The following is a 14,162-nucleotide window of genomic DNA, read 5'->3' on the forward strand; positions in this document are numbered from 1 at the left end:
TTAAGTAAACGTAAGTAGTCTTCAAATGATTTAATACTGAATTTTGGGTAAAATTTCTTCAATAAACATAAGTAGTCTTAAAATTATTTAATATTTTTCTTTCAAACTTATTTATAACTAGGGATGAAATCTCACAAAGTGAATAAGCAAGAGAAATTCTTTTACACAAAAATTGCCAGGTGACAAAAATTGTCTTGGCCTACAAAGAACATGCATACTTTGTTTTGATTTGAGATTTAAACTTGGTTATACTTTATTATTATTATTTTGCAGTGTGTGGTAGAATTACCAAAAATTAACAGAGTGTGTGTGGGAACTGATAAAGAAGTTGAAGATGAAGAACTGTTAAGATGCCTCTCTGTAAAATAGAATACTGCTCTTCAACATGTCCAATCCAATAAAACATTTGCCTGTGGGCACATCTGACAACAACGACATCATGGTGTCCTCCTACAAAGTGATATATAATCAATGTGCCAGTTTGTTCAACTTCGACCTTGTGGCAAAATCATCAGCTACTACAGCATCAATTTATCAATAGTGTGGAAGATGCAACACTAATAATGTCACTGGATGTAAGTCACAGAGCACCATGTTATATCACCCATTTACGGTCCTTCTCTCCATTTCATTCTAGTAAGATATGGAAAAAGGTGAGAATCATATTACTCCACTTCTCGTATGACTGGTCCAGTGTGACCCCTGCATTGTCTACATCATCTATTTTAGCTAATGAGTTCCAACACACTCCAGCAGGACTGTGTGACACTATGAGCAGATTCTAAGACAGCGACTATACACAAGATGATTACAGTATAGTATTTCCTTCGTTTCCTGTTCCTCAGAATGATCAACTGGGTAGCTCAAAGGAATTTTTCCCCCAATACAATTTTATGAGATCACACAGTTTTCACATTACAGTATTGCAGAAATATGACCACACACAGAGAATGTTTCCAGAGAGAAATGATCTATTCATTATACCGTCTAATCAAAAAGTCCATTGCTGGTATTTGTGTATCATTGTGCATTTGTGGGAATTTGCCAATACAAATTCTGGCAATTACTATGACCACCACCGTCATATAGAGGGAATCTAAAAAAAAAAACCCCCAAAAAAACAAAAAAAAACAAAAAACCTTGTAAAGGTAAGAAATTCACCAGTTCAAATGTAAGCCGTTTAACATTGTTTTACATGAACAGGTTTAAGTTAATCAAACACTGATATTGTGGACTACTTTTAAGCTCTAATGACGACTCTAAATATATATAGAGGAGGGCCATCCATACTTCCTGTTTGGCACACACGGATTCACATACTTACAGACCCCCCAATATATTTTTTTATTATTGGGGGAACTAGGTAAACCCCTTTTCTATTAAAAAAAACAAAACAAAACAAAACAAAAAAAAAAAAAAAAAAACATTTGCAAAGTTATCTGAGAGATAGTCAGGGAAACATTGTATGCAGTCTTTTAATATATTGATGCCCAATGAACTCATTATCTTGATCATACTTTTTTTTTCCTTTCTGAATCTACTGTGTGCCTTCTCTTGGCACCCCGCAGTGGATGATTGCCTCACACTTTGAAAACCACTAACTAATCAATCATGATGAAAGAAGACATGCAAAACAACAATTAGAAACAGATTTGTGGCATCTCCGTCCAGCCTCATACATGCTACATGTCACACATATCACTTTTCATTGCATTTTTTCTCTCTCTCCTAATTCCTGAATGACAACAGCAAGCTCTGGTCTTCGCGCCTTAACTAATTCTGTCACTTCTGAATTTGAACCAGACATAGTTTCCGTTTCACCCCAAGGATCACGTCTGCTCACACATCTTGACAGTATCCCATAGTTGAGAGAAACTGTCTAATAGTTGTTAGTTAAGGCTTTTGTTTTTCTTTTTCATGGCTACATAAAACTGTTTTTAAAAGATTAGACTGAGATGAAAATGAAATCCGAATAAAACCTGACATACTCGTTTTATGTTCACTCCAATAAGCAACATTGTGAAACATGAGCCAAAAGTTTCAAACAAAGAGTCTGTCTGTGAAGGAGCTCAGTTGGTGTTGCCAAATTGAGAATAAAAGGGATGCTGATGCGGCCCCTAGAAAAAAGCTGAAACATTAGAATACTAATAGTTGTCCATCCTTTTAAGCCCAGGACACTGGACCTTCAAGGTTACTGCATTTAACAGGCTGAAAGGCAGGATTAGCTGCAGTGAGCTGGGTTTAACCCTCACAAACCCACTGAGGAAAACACGTGTCATATGACTGAGGAATTTGACATGACAGTAATAGTATGAATATGGTGTTTTGCTTCATATAATGGCTAAGAAAAAAAAAATGTTAACGATGAGTACTGTAATATTAATTTCAAAGATCTATGTCTTTACTCACCATCCTCACTGGTGTGCGTCTCTGTGCCTCCCTCATTGTCAACCTCCTCCAGCACTCCATGCTCACTGTAGGGACTCTCACTGTGGGGAGACAGACAAACGGGCAGTCATGTATTTATCATACAAAGGAGTCTATTGCTTCTTTGGACAGCTGGAAAGAATGAAGGCTTGTACTCAAGTGAAAACAGTGGTTATTAGACTGTAGGTATTCTATGTGGATTAGTTCCTCTGTCCGAAATTTGGTCTCCTTTTCCCAAATGGTCTCCCTCTGACATCATGGGAGAGCTGAACACATCTCTGTAGAACAGATTACCCTCGCCCGTCTCCCCCCATGTCACCAACTACCGCTTATTTTATAAGAAGGGAGGCAGCCAAGAGTGCAAATCTTCCAAGGGATTCATGTGTGGCCGTGCTGAGATGGGTGATTAGCTCTAGCCAGGGATAAAACCGTGCCAGCTTGTGGCGAAGCGCGGGACAGAACCAAAGAAAAGGAAAAATAGAGGCTGACAAAGAAAGACTCTAGGTTGAGTGAGTCTTATTTTTAGAATGCCCCTCAAATATATTACTTTGGCTCACAGATTAGCTCTATCCTCTTGTACAACTGTGAATGATTCTAGCAACATTCACCCAGGAAGGGTTCATCAAGTAAAAAAGGAAAAAAAAAAGTTATTCAAAAATGATGCATGGCAGGGTTTGATCCATAGCAAAAAGAATAACTAGTTGTCTATAAGCTCATTTAGTGAATTTGTGCCCTCATTGTGATCTGATTTGTGCATGGAAATCTTCAACTTCAACACCAGTAAAACTGCAGTAGTACAGCAAGGAAAAGTCTTCTTGTTGGAAAATCCATGAATAATAGTTGTAGTTATAATACTTTACCAATAATCTCCTCCTGCCATGCACTTCTCATAGATTGGCCCATCCAGTTCTTTGGCATCAGGAAAGATTGTCTCATTGTGTATGATGATGGTCTTGATGATCTCATTGACGTGGGCCTGGCAGGAGACCTGGTCCTGGCTCTCCGGTGTGGGCATGAGTGTCGGCCCAAAGCAAATGGCCAAGTTGTATGGATCCATCATGTTCTCATCACTATACTGAGACAGACTGTGGAGAAAAGCAGATAAATATAAATGTGTAACATTTTAGGCAGACTGCAAATAGCAGCCGTGGACATAAATAAATAAATGTTCTCTTGAATACAAGTTCAGCGTGGGAGAATTTTCTTATTATTGCCCCAAAACAGAAACTTACTGGTTGAGGAACGCAAAGAGGTAGCGCATCACAACAAGGACTGATCTGGAAATGGTCAGGAGGATCTTGCGAATGTACAGCGCCCTGTCGTACAGATTTTCTATTCCTACAGAAGTAACAATGACACAGACTGTCAAATAAATATAACAAATATATACTAATACAGTTCCTGCATCCTCCTCCTAATAAAAGCAATTAAGACCTCATAGATACAGTAGATGTGTGATTGGTGGCATGTGAAGCTGCTTGTTGTTCTGCTGACTGTTAAAAATAGCTTTGTCGCCCTCCAGCCACGTCGTGCCATCTGGGTGGGCACCGAAGATACTTGTGATGCATTACAGCTTTCATGAACAAGAACAACTAAGGTTCTGCATGACTCTTTGGTCAAACAAATATCGAGAGACAATACACTCTAAACGGAGTTTCCATTTGCAAGTACAGAGAGTAGAAGTAGGCAGTCTGCTGGTCCGTCGCCGCCGGGTATCTTCAAATGGCAGCTCATGGTCAAAATCTCATACGGACCCACAGCCAACTGTTAAATAAATAAAGACGTAACGTCATGTAGCGTTTTTTTCCCCTTCCGCAGGCTGCTATCACAGAATACATACTATGTGGAGTGCTAAACATGCATTGTGGAGATTAAAATGTTAATGTTAAAAGATTTTTCTCCACCGTGCATAGCATACTCCACCAATGCACAGATGAGTACAAAGCCTTGACTTTTTAACTGTGACTCCGCCTATCAACTTGTATCTTCGCTTCGGTGTGGTGGGGCAAACTTTTTCCTTGCCCCGACGCTGATCAATGACCCTCAAACTCCCTCTCTGAACCTGCCTGTGCAGCAGACTTGAGCAAAACTTCCATGCCGCACATTGCACAATAAAAGACAGAAGTAGCGGCAGTGCTTCTAAAAAACAATCAACTGAGAGCACTTGAATCGAAAAGTTAGCCTGAGGCTCCTCTCAGCAACTCCACAGTGAAGAAACTTTGTTTTCTCAAATGTTGAGCCCTGCTGGGCGCACAGCCCTTCACTGCAATCACTGTCACGTTGAGTTGGGGAATGTAAACAGGAATCTCCATCACTCTAACTGCACAAGTGTGCTTAAAGTATACCTAGGAACACAACATCACACAAGGGATTACAGCACACACACTCACATGTGACACTGAGGCTGTTTCTGTGTGAAGTCATCCGCACAATTAGAGGATTTATTTTATTTATTTTTTTAAGAAAAGACCAAACTAAGTGAGCCAGTCATAAGGTAATAAAAATGTGTGACAAGAAAGAAAGAAAGAAAGAAAGAAAGAGAGAAAGAAAGAACACCAGTTTGTAAGCCAGTGGCAAAGAAACAGAGCTCATTTTGACATATAATGATATACATTGGTAGCACATAAAACTATTGTTTTTATATTGTTCACAGTGTTCAGTATTGTACACAGCAAATTCAATTTTGAAAGAATGATTGAACTGAATAATAGAATGAAAGGAACATATTTAAAAGAGTAAAGTATAATGTCAGTAATGATATCTGGTTAGAAAGATGAATGAAATACACTTCTATACTTACGGATGCAGGACAACAGTTCACTGAATCTGTCTTTGGGGAAAAGAGGGTTCTCCAGGCCACGGAAGTAGAGTTTAAGCACGCCTGCCACCGAGTTGATATCATGATTACTCTCATCGTCTATCAGAGGGTCATTTCCTTTAATATGGACACATTAATAGAGTCAGTTCAAATGTGCATTTGAGTGTAAATTAAATGCATTATGTTGAAATCATAATTGTTTGAAATATTTTGATAAATAAATACCTCTTTCAAAAGAATTTTTAATGTCATTGACTTCCAGCTGGGAACCAGATACCCGAAATATTCCCTGATGTTGGAGGCCTGCTCAGAGAGACAAAGACAGATTGCCAGGAAATAGGAACAGAAGGCAAACATATCTTAATAAGTTAAGAACAAAAAATGATTCTGATGTTCTACAAAGCCACATTCTGTTCTTTATATCCCTCCACATTGCTAATAAAAAAATATTAATGTGAGGGAGTACTAAACACTAAAACTAAGCAGACAACACAGCAAACCATAGGCTATCATCTGTAAAGCTTCGAGGGATTACTTATGTCATTTTCAGTGATGAAACTTAGAACCAAGCTGTGCATTTCTCCATGAATGTGAGGGAAACTCCTTTGTCCCATGACAACGCAATGCATTGTTGATAGTCATAAAACAACAAGCATAATTTGGGAAGGGGCAGCTAGTTCGGGAAAGATGTCAATTTATGGACATGGTACTTACATTTCATTTCTAAATATTTGGCAGTAAAAATATAAAAATATATAAAAAAAACAACAACAAAAAAACAACGACTCACCATACAAATTTATGTAACGAATGCAGCTTTCAACCACGCGAGGAATGGCTTGCCCAGAATCCTTGAAAAGATTGAAAAGATATTTCAGCTAATGTGTGCATAATTTAAGAAAGCAACTGATCCTGGACTTCAGACACTTAGTATTTTAATAAACGTCTGTGTTTTGACATTTGCACAGTTTTAGATACTGTCCCATAGACCGATCCCAATTAGATCGATACTAGTACGAAGTAGTCCAAAAAGCAATGAGATCATTTAAAAAAAAAAAAAAAAAAAAAAAAAAAAAAGTATAATATAATATAGCATTATTCCTTCAAATTGCATGCAATAAATGGCATTTTTATATTCTTGCAATTCCTTGTTCCTGATCTTAAAACAGCCAGAAGAAGGAGGCCGATAATGGTATCTGCTGCAGTACTGACACCTTTAAACAAGGTCAGGTATAGGGCTGATATTGATACCTTGTATCGGTAGTCTCCCATTCCTATACATTATATCATGGATCGTTTTTTAACTACTATACACCACAAACAATGGAAAACTATATTTAATAGAATAGTAATGTTAGCCCTAATATATAATCAAAATTTTTCTCGACCAATGTCTCTTGCAAATGTGAAAACACATTTTATATTCTAGTGTCTAATGACGAGCTAAGCTAAAACATTAATGAATCACAAGTGCCATCACTGCCCAACAAAAATCATCTGTCAAAATTCTACGATTTTTTTTTAATGGCAAAATGTTTTTGTTTTGTGGAACAGTGACAGCAAACAAACATGCACAACATTATTATTTTTTTTTTGGATGGTTAAGAGAGGAAGTGAAGATCAGTATACAATTTGATGACACAGACAGAGTTGACTTCAGCTACAATCAGTGACTATTACTACTTGCTCATTTTATGGTCCAACAACTTATCTTACTATTACAGGGAGGTTTGTATAAACCTGTGGTTCAATGTTAACTACTTTCAAAGTCTAACGTATCTACTTACGGTCTCTGACAGTATTCACATCAAATGTCGACCTGAAGTGATGATCATTTATCATTTAGAAGGCCTCACACATCAGAAGTTAAGTAGTTGTATGAAGATACATTTGCTAAATGCACTCAGAAGTGGGCTGCACTCTTGTTCTGGTTCTGTGCCAGCCACTGCTAAAGATCAGTACAGCACAGGAGAGCAGTGCATGCTTTAATTGATATAGTGGGCCTGTTTATGGCTCCCAGGGGTGAGTACACAGTCCCAAGGGGTCCATGCCAATACTGGCTATCAATAGTGGAAGTGGAGCATCAGACATCTGAGGCAAAGGTCTGGTGCAGCAAAATTATGTAATAGTATCGTTTTGCAAAATGGTATGAAGTTAACTTTTCAAAAGATATTGTTCTCAGCATTTTAGCCTTTTGTCAATGCTCACTTTACATTTAGCATGCTTTTTTTGGTTGCAAAATAAAAAAAAAAAAAAAAAAAAAAAAAAAAGACATCAAAATGAGACCAAGCAATTTCTACAGTTTTGTTTAAGTTTTGCAGAGGCATCTTAGTAATTTCACCTGTAACCAAGTCAAATCTGTCTGAGTCAGATGATACTTAAAAGCACAAATATGTGAAATGTTCAGGCATTAGAGAACGCAGGCAAGCAATAGGGGCTCCCCAAGATGCTTCAAGATGTCTACCTGATGACGAGCATGTGAGTTCCGTCGTCCACGGCTACAGAGGCAACGCGAACGAGAGAGAAAGAAGCAAGACCCAGATTAGAACCACAGCTGCTGCTCACCAAAGCCTTTACCAAGAGTGCACCCTCAACCCACTTTGTGCTGGCATAACTGTATGTATAACATAATGGCCCTGAATCACCAGTTGTGGCAGTGAAAAGAGTGGAGGTGGAAGGCAGCACACCTGATCAGTTTGGTATCCAGTCAGACTGTCACTAATCCTGATCTTTTCCCTGGACTCTCCTCTCTGGAGATGCCAGACAGGCTCACTGATGTAGCGCTCAGCACTGATTAAAGGGAAACTAACTGAGACAAACATTTAGCCCGTCCAGTGTCATTCCTCTCTTTTAGAAGGCCTTCCAACTTATCAGTGTCACTGCTACAATTTAGGCGCAGTCAAGTTTTTTGCAGGTTAAAACTAAACTGTAGCTTAAATGGCTTGGGGGATCCCATGAAAATGGCCAGAAAGCTGGAGCAAGAGAGAAAATGAGGAGGAGAAGCAATGTTGAGCAGATGGTATGGTATGGTTATCAGTACCTTGATATACGACTCCATATTTCCATTAAATAACCTAACATTAAAAACAGAGCGGGGTCTAGCCCGCCTGGTGCCAGTGTGGGTTTTGAACAGCCCATTGGGATGTCTAGAATACAAGAAATGCATTAGAAGGAGAAGACAATGCAATCTTCTTCGGCAATGTTAGCCTCCAGCAACCATTATATCCATGAATTATGTTGAATCAGTGATATTATGAGGGAGATGATGATACAATCCATTAAAAAACGTTTTTTCTTGACAGCCCTGTCTTCTTTCAGCATATGGAGCTATCAAACTCACCAAAGGGATCATAATTATAGGCATAATAATCAATTAATTAATAACACTGGGGAAACAATTTGAGGCAAAAAAATCTGTTGAGTTAGATTTTTATGATGATTAAAATTAAAATTGTCATGCTGATTCCAAAATTGTAGTCAATCATTTTCTAGCACGTCAAGTTTTTTCTCCACAGCTTACCCTCCAGATAAGCAGAATTCCACTGATTAGCTTTAGTAAGAGTTTAGTCAGAATAGCTGATTACGCCTGTGCTCATCAACAGCTGTGTAGCAACTTGTTTGTGCAGTCACTATTGTGTCAATGCAGTGAGAGGTGTGTGCAGTTCCCAATAGGTCAGTGCTATATCTGCAAACAGAAAGCTAGCATAGTAGCAATTAAGAGGATTAGTGCTGGCTTTTCTCTTTACCAAGTTGTAACCATGAGCATAACGTTTTACAAAGTTCTATTTCATGGTATGCTGGGGTATTCTTTCAAAGCTTGGAACATACACATATATTTTACGTTTTCCAAGAAAACGGGAACTCAAAAATTTGACGAGATAGAGAAAAACGGAGATTTCAAAAAAAAAAAAAAAAAAAAGTGTGACCCCCAGTGTCATTGAGATCTGTGTTGTTAGTGTCTCCCCTTTAATATGTTGAGAATGCTGGTCCTGAAGTATGGTGGGTTTTATACTCTACCTTGTGGTCATGTAGTCAGCTCTATGGCCTAAAGAGATAAAAAAGAAACAATACTTGGTGAGTAGATACGCCAGGTTTTGTCTTTGAGTGTAGTGTGTGCACCTTGAGAAGCATATCGCAAGGAATTTCATGCTATGAAGCGATCAATAAAGTCAAAGTGACCGTACCTTCACCAAGCGTCCTCTTCAGCAAATCATGTTTGGCCTGCAGTTTAGAGATGAGATTGCTGCCCTCCAGAAACTCACGGAATTTCTGTGGAGAATTTCAAGTAATTACAAAGCTGCCTCAAGTACCCGTCATGTCATCCACTATGATATCTCTATGATATCACTATGATAATTTGGGAGTCTCAAAATTAGCTAATAGTGGTTTGTGATCACGTCAGCTCACTTTAAACTTATAGAAACAAACTACGAACAATGTAGACATTGTTTTTTTTTTGTGAATGGTGATAAAATTGTGATTTTATTATTTTGTGTAATGTCATTTAGTGTAACTGAATAAACTTTTTTTCTCCAGTTTTTATTTTACTTATTTTTTTTATTACAGCAACATATACTAGTGCTAGACAAGTGGGTGCTGATTAAAACAATACAATTTACTGTGCCTCTTCAAATAATTAATTGACCACCCCAGACTTGCAATATGGGATCATGTCATGTCATCAGCTAGCTGATTAACCACAGTTCTCTTGGGCAGTGCTCCGGTGCCCAATCTTTTTTGCACCATCGAGGCTGTGGCGCCGTGAGACCGGGATGACCGCTTCACCAGCGCCACCGCCACCTCCCTGCGAGTAGAGCTATAAGCAGGTAGCCAGGCAAGGCAAGCCAGCTGCCACAACGGTTGTTCAAAGGCCAGCATGGACCGTGGGTCGACTTCAAAATAAAACAAGTATTACTGTAAATGGTAATGTCTTAATTGGCTTTTATTCTGAAGTTGGCTCTTGGAAGTTGTTGTTGTGGTAGCTGACCTAACGTCAACTGGAAGCTGGACTGACCGGCGCTGTCAAGCACATATGTCCACCCCTGTTTAGTGTTTAGTCTTTAATTTGTTTCCCTTTCTTTCTGCTTGCTTAGTGCCACCTCTGCACTCACCATAAAGTAGAACTGCTCGGTCTCCTGCTGGTTAGCCCTCCTCTTCGCAATGCTTGGTTTGCTGAGGTATGTCTCTGACACAGTGGACCTGACGGACTCAGTAGATCTGCTGTGGTGGAAGCACTCCGAGACGTCATAATCCTCGATGGTCACCATATCCTGAATGGTGGTGAGAGTGGCCTCTGACGTTTTTTTCACCTAGAGATAAGATGAGATGACCAATATGATGATCGGATTTGAAGCATATTGTGTCATTACACCCACTGAGCTCCTTTTGTGCTAGCTCTTAACTAGAAAAAGTTACCAGTGCTACTCACAGTGGTATATGAATGGTGTGAAGGTTTGGTGGTGGTCGGAGGGCTACCGTCAGTCTGCCCCATAGGTCAGCTGTGTGGCCACTTAAGTAGCTTACCGACACCAAAGTGTGAATGTGTGAGTGCATGTATCCAATGTAAAGCGTCTTTGGGTGTCTAGAAAAGCGCTATATAAATCTGATACATCGTTATTATTATTATTACTGTAAAAGTAATCTTATTAGTTTGTTTGTTTTTTTAAAAAGCATTTCCGTTTTTATTTTATTCTGTTAACGAAAATGTTTTTTGAATTTTGGTTTTAGTTATATTGTTAGTTTTCGTTCAAATCGAAATTTCTAAAATAATCTTGCTTGGAACACCCAGCAGAGTCTCACAACACGTTTGGGTCTGCCAGGTCGGACCAGCATCTTCCCTCACTATCAAAGCCACCACATCACCAGGTGGTGATCATTTGACAGCTCCACCCTTCTCTTCACCCGATTGTCCAAGACAGACCACAAAGTCATCATGGAACTGCGGCCTAAGTGCACGTATTGACACGCTTAAGTTTGAACATGGTGTTCGTTATGGACAATTTGTGATAAGCACAGAAGTCCAAAAACAGAAAACCGTTTGGGTTCTGAGTGGGGGACCTCTTCCAGGTCCAGTGTTATTGCCCACTACAGCATTGAAGTCACCAACAAAACAATGGAGTTCCCAGCAGAAGTGCTCTCCTGCACCCCCTTCCCAGTATTCCAAAAAAAGATGGGTTCATGTTATTATTTGGTGCATAAGCACAAACAACAGTCAGTCATAAGCTTCATACAAAACTACTATTTCTTCATACAAAATGACCATAATCTTATTTTAAAATACAAACCCACAACTAATGCAAAGTAAATTCAGCAATGTTTTCACCATTTCACAGCAAAGAGCAAAGGAAACAGCTGTACTTCTGTCAAGCACTTGGCCGGAAGCTTTTCCTGCCCGGATGAAGACAGGCTCGCTAGAGTCGCTACATTTGACAGTTTAAAATGCTTTTAACGTTCAGTTTTCAAGGATGTCTCTGGCACACAGTGTCAGGGTAGCAAGGCCATCTGTTAATAATAAAAGGCAGCAGTGTCCTTCTATTTAGACCCACCAGGACATACACTTAAGCCATACAAGGACATAAGGCTTGTCATCATACCCCCTCCCTAGATCTAATGCAGTAAATAAGAATGCTGAATACTTAACAGATAAACAAATGTTTGTTTGTTTTTCTGTTGACACTCAGGTACCGCCGGTATGTCAGTTTTGATTCGAGATTACATCATACATGATGAATCATCAGAGGTCCTCAGCACAATATACATTTTTGAAATACCCAAATATCCACACCTTCAGTCTTTGTAGAATATTCACAATGGTGCTAATATGTGGAGAGGAGAAAGAAAGTGAGAAAAAAGGAAGAGGCAAGACATGGAAAACAGGTCAGGCGTGAGAGAACAGCCTAATGGATGTGACTATACTGTCTCATCTTCTTACATTACGTTACTGACGGAATTCCCAATATTAAAAGGAAGCTTAAAATGAGTATATAGTCAATTCTGTAAAGTAATTCTGTTTTTGACTCCATTCAGCGTGGGACCAAATAGACTCAGTTTTAGAGTAATATTTACACTTGAAAGAGCGTAAAATAAAGAATTGTAAAAAAATAAAAGTGACCCAAGGGTAGAGGAACTAACTCACGACCTTCAGCTTGGGAGACTCCCTGAGTCACACAGCTCCAGCTTTCTGTTAGTATATTGCTCGTGTCAGCTGCAGCTGATTCCATGATTCAATGGAATCTTCCTAACTCCAAGAGACCAAAAAACACTGTCTTTGGTTTCTTGAGATACGCAAACAGTAGGAGGGGCATAGCTAAGGTGGTAGTGTGGCAGTCTCGCATAATGAAAGTTGTGATTTCGTTGCTCAACTCTTGCGTGACTTATTTTTATTCTCAATTTTTTATTTTAGGCAAGGCAAGGCAAGGCAAGTTTATTTGTATAGCACATTTCATACACAAGGCAACTCAATGTGCTTTACACGAGGAAAGACAACACATAAGCATCAAGAAACAGTAGTTAACATTCAGAGGAAGAAAACTAAATGAAAATAGGTTACAAACTAACAATCTTAAAACATTATTCAACAAACTTTAAAAAAATTAACATAAGGAAATTTAAAATGATAAGGATAAAAATAAAAATAAAAATTAAAAAAAAATTTAAAAAAAATAAATAAATATTTTTTTTTTACTCTCTTCCTAGTGCAAACCTTTGCCTACTCTAAAACTGAGTCAATTTGATTCCTCTCTAATGGAATCAAATTTACTCTTAATAGTGTCAAATTTACTCTGCAGAATTTACTGTGTACTATTTTACCTCTTCATTTTCAATCTTCAGAGTAGACAGACGAGACTGCAGCTGCTGGAACCTCAGTATTAGCTCTCCATTCACTGGCGGCTGCACTGAGATCTGACACACCTAAAACAACAACAAACATCTAATAAATACTATAAGCCTGTCATCACTTTTCCCCATTGCTAACCACAATTGCCTTTGGTAGTGTGACTGAAAGTTATCAGATTATCAATTAAAACGGTGCTCACCAACATCTACACTACATTCTCTCTACAATGTTTTTAATTGAACTCACCTCATCTCCCATGTGAGACTGAAATTCAAATTTTGCAGGCGGACAGAAGGCTGTAGGGAACATCTCCATAAACCTTTGCCTGTCGCTTCTAGGGTCCAGACTGTCTACTGCATTTTCAATTATGTCAAGACCCTCATGGCGAGACGTCTCCAGGTTGTATTCAGCTGACAGGTAAGTCCGCAAGGCTCGATTCAAACTGGCATGGTATCCCAAATCACAGCACTAGACGGAAAGAAAAACTGGAGGTAACCTTTGGACACAACCATTGTAACAAGCTGTTTACACCCTTTTAGAGCATATTGCTACACTCAGGATATATCAAAATATATTCGAAACTGTCTATTATTAGAAATATTGCCAAAGTGTGTGTGCCAAGAATGGCATGCACGCACACACACATACGCAATACAATTGTACACTGTAAAAGTCTCCATTAATAAAGAAATGTAAAACAATTTTACACTGTAAAAGTCTCCATTAATAAGAAATGTGCTGAGTCAAATAAAGCTCATGCAGGCAGCTTTGCGCATAAATTCTCAAACACAAATCCTGGCCAGATCTGAAAGCTTGTGAGCAAGGCTGAGTGAAGGGTAATTTCACCACACAGCATGCTGCGGAATAGAGATTAGACTTCAGTCATCTCCTTCATTCCTGTCTTGAATACAAAATCTCAACTGCTTGATAAAAAATAAAAAAAAATAAAAAAAATCCTCACTTCCCTCATTCCCTTTAGCAGCAATATTACTAATATAACAGGAATACATTGAGCAATATACCATAAAGCAATTGTTAATCATATCTGCAGGATTTCTGAAAGTCACTCAAACCAAATCT

At 38.7% G+C, this 14,162-nt stretch overlaps 1 protein-coding gene across 7 annotated transcripts in view; it reads right to left on the minus strand.

Moving 5' to 3' along the window:
- Positions 1-14,162, minus strand: part of srgap1a (SLIT-ROBO Rho GTPase activating protein 1a) — a 52,020-nt gene that overhangs the window by 11,917 nt on the left and 25,941 nt on the right. For 4 of the 7 annotated variants that reach the window (XM_077516595.1, XM_077516592.1, XM_077516591.1 and 1 more), the window contains exons 7-18: positions 13,329-13,550; positions 13,055-13,156; positions 10,357-10,554; positions 9,430-9,514; positions 9,263-9,290; positions 8,286-8,391; positions 6,036-6,096; positions 5,471-5,548; positions 5,228-5,362; positions 3,660-3,765; positions 3,288-3,512; positions 2,410-2,489 (exon numbers count right to left, since the gene is read on the minus strand). In XM_077516595.1, the coding sequence (XP_077372721.1) occupies positions 2,410-2,489; positions 3,288-3,512; positions 3,660-3,765; positions 5,228-5,362; positions 5,471-5,548; positions 6,036-6,096; positions 8,286-8,391; positions 9,263-9,290; positions 9,430-9,514; positions 10,357-10,554; positions 13,055-13,156; positions 13,329-13,550 (1,426 nt within the window). Of the gene's footprint in view, positions 1-2,409; positions 2,490-3,287; positions 3,513-3,659; positions 3,766-5,227; positions 5,363-5,470; positions 5,549-6,035; positions 6,097-7,709; positions 8,392-9,262; positions 9,291-9,429; positions 9,515-10,356; positions 10,555-13,054; positions 13,157-13,328; positions 13,551-14,162 lie in introns of those variants that run through there. The other 3 variants (XM_077516594.1, XM_077516593.1, XR_013282826.1) reach the window with 2 other exon arrangements.

This window comes from Festucalex cinctus, chromosome 3 (genome assembly GCF_051991245.1).
Source record: "Festucalex cinctus isolate MCC-2025b chromosome 3, RoL_Fcin_1.0, whole genome shotgun sequence".
Classification (NCBI taxonomy): Eukaryota; Metazoa; Chordata; class Actinopteri; order Syngnathiformes; family Syngnathidae; genus Festucalex; species Festucalex cinctus.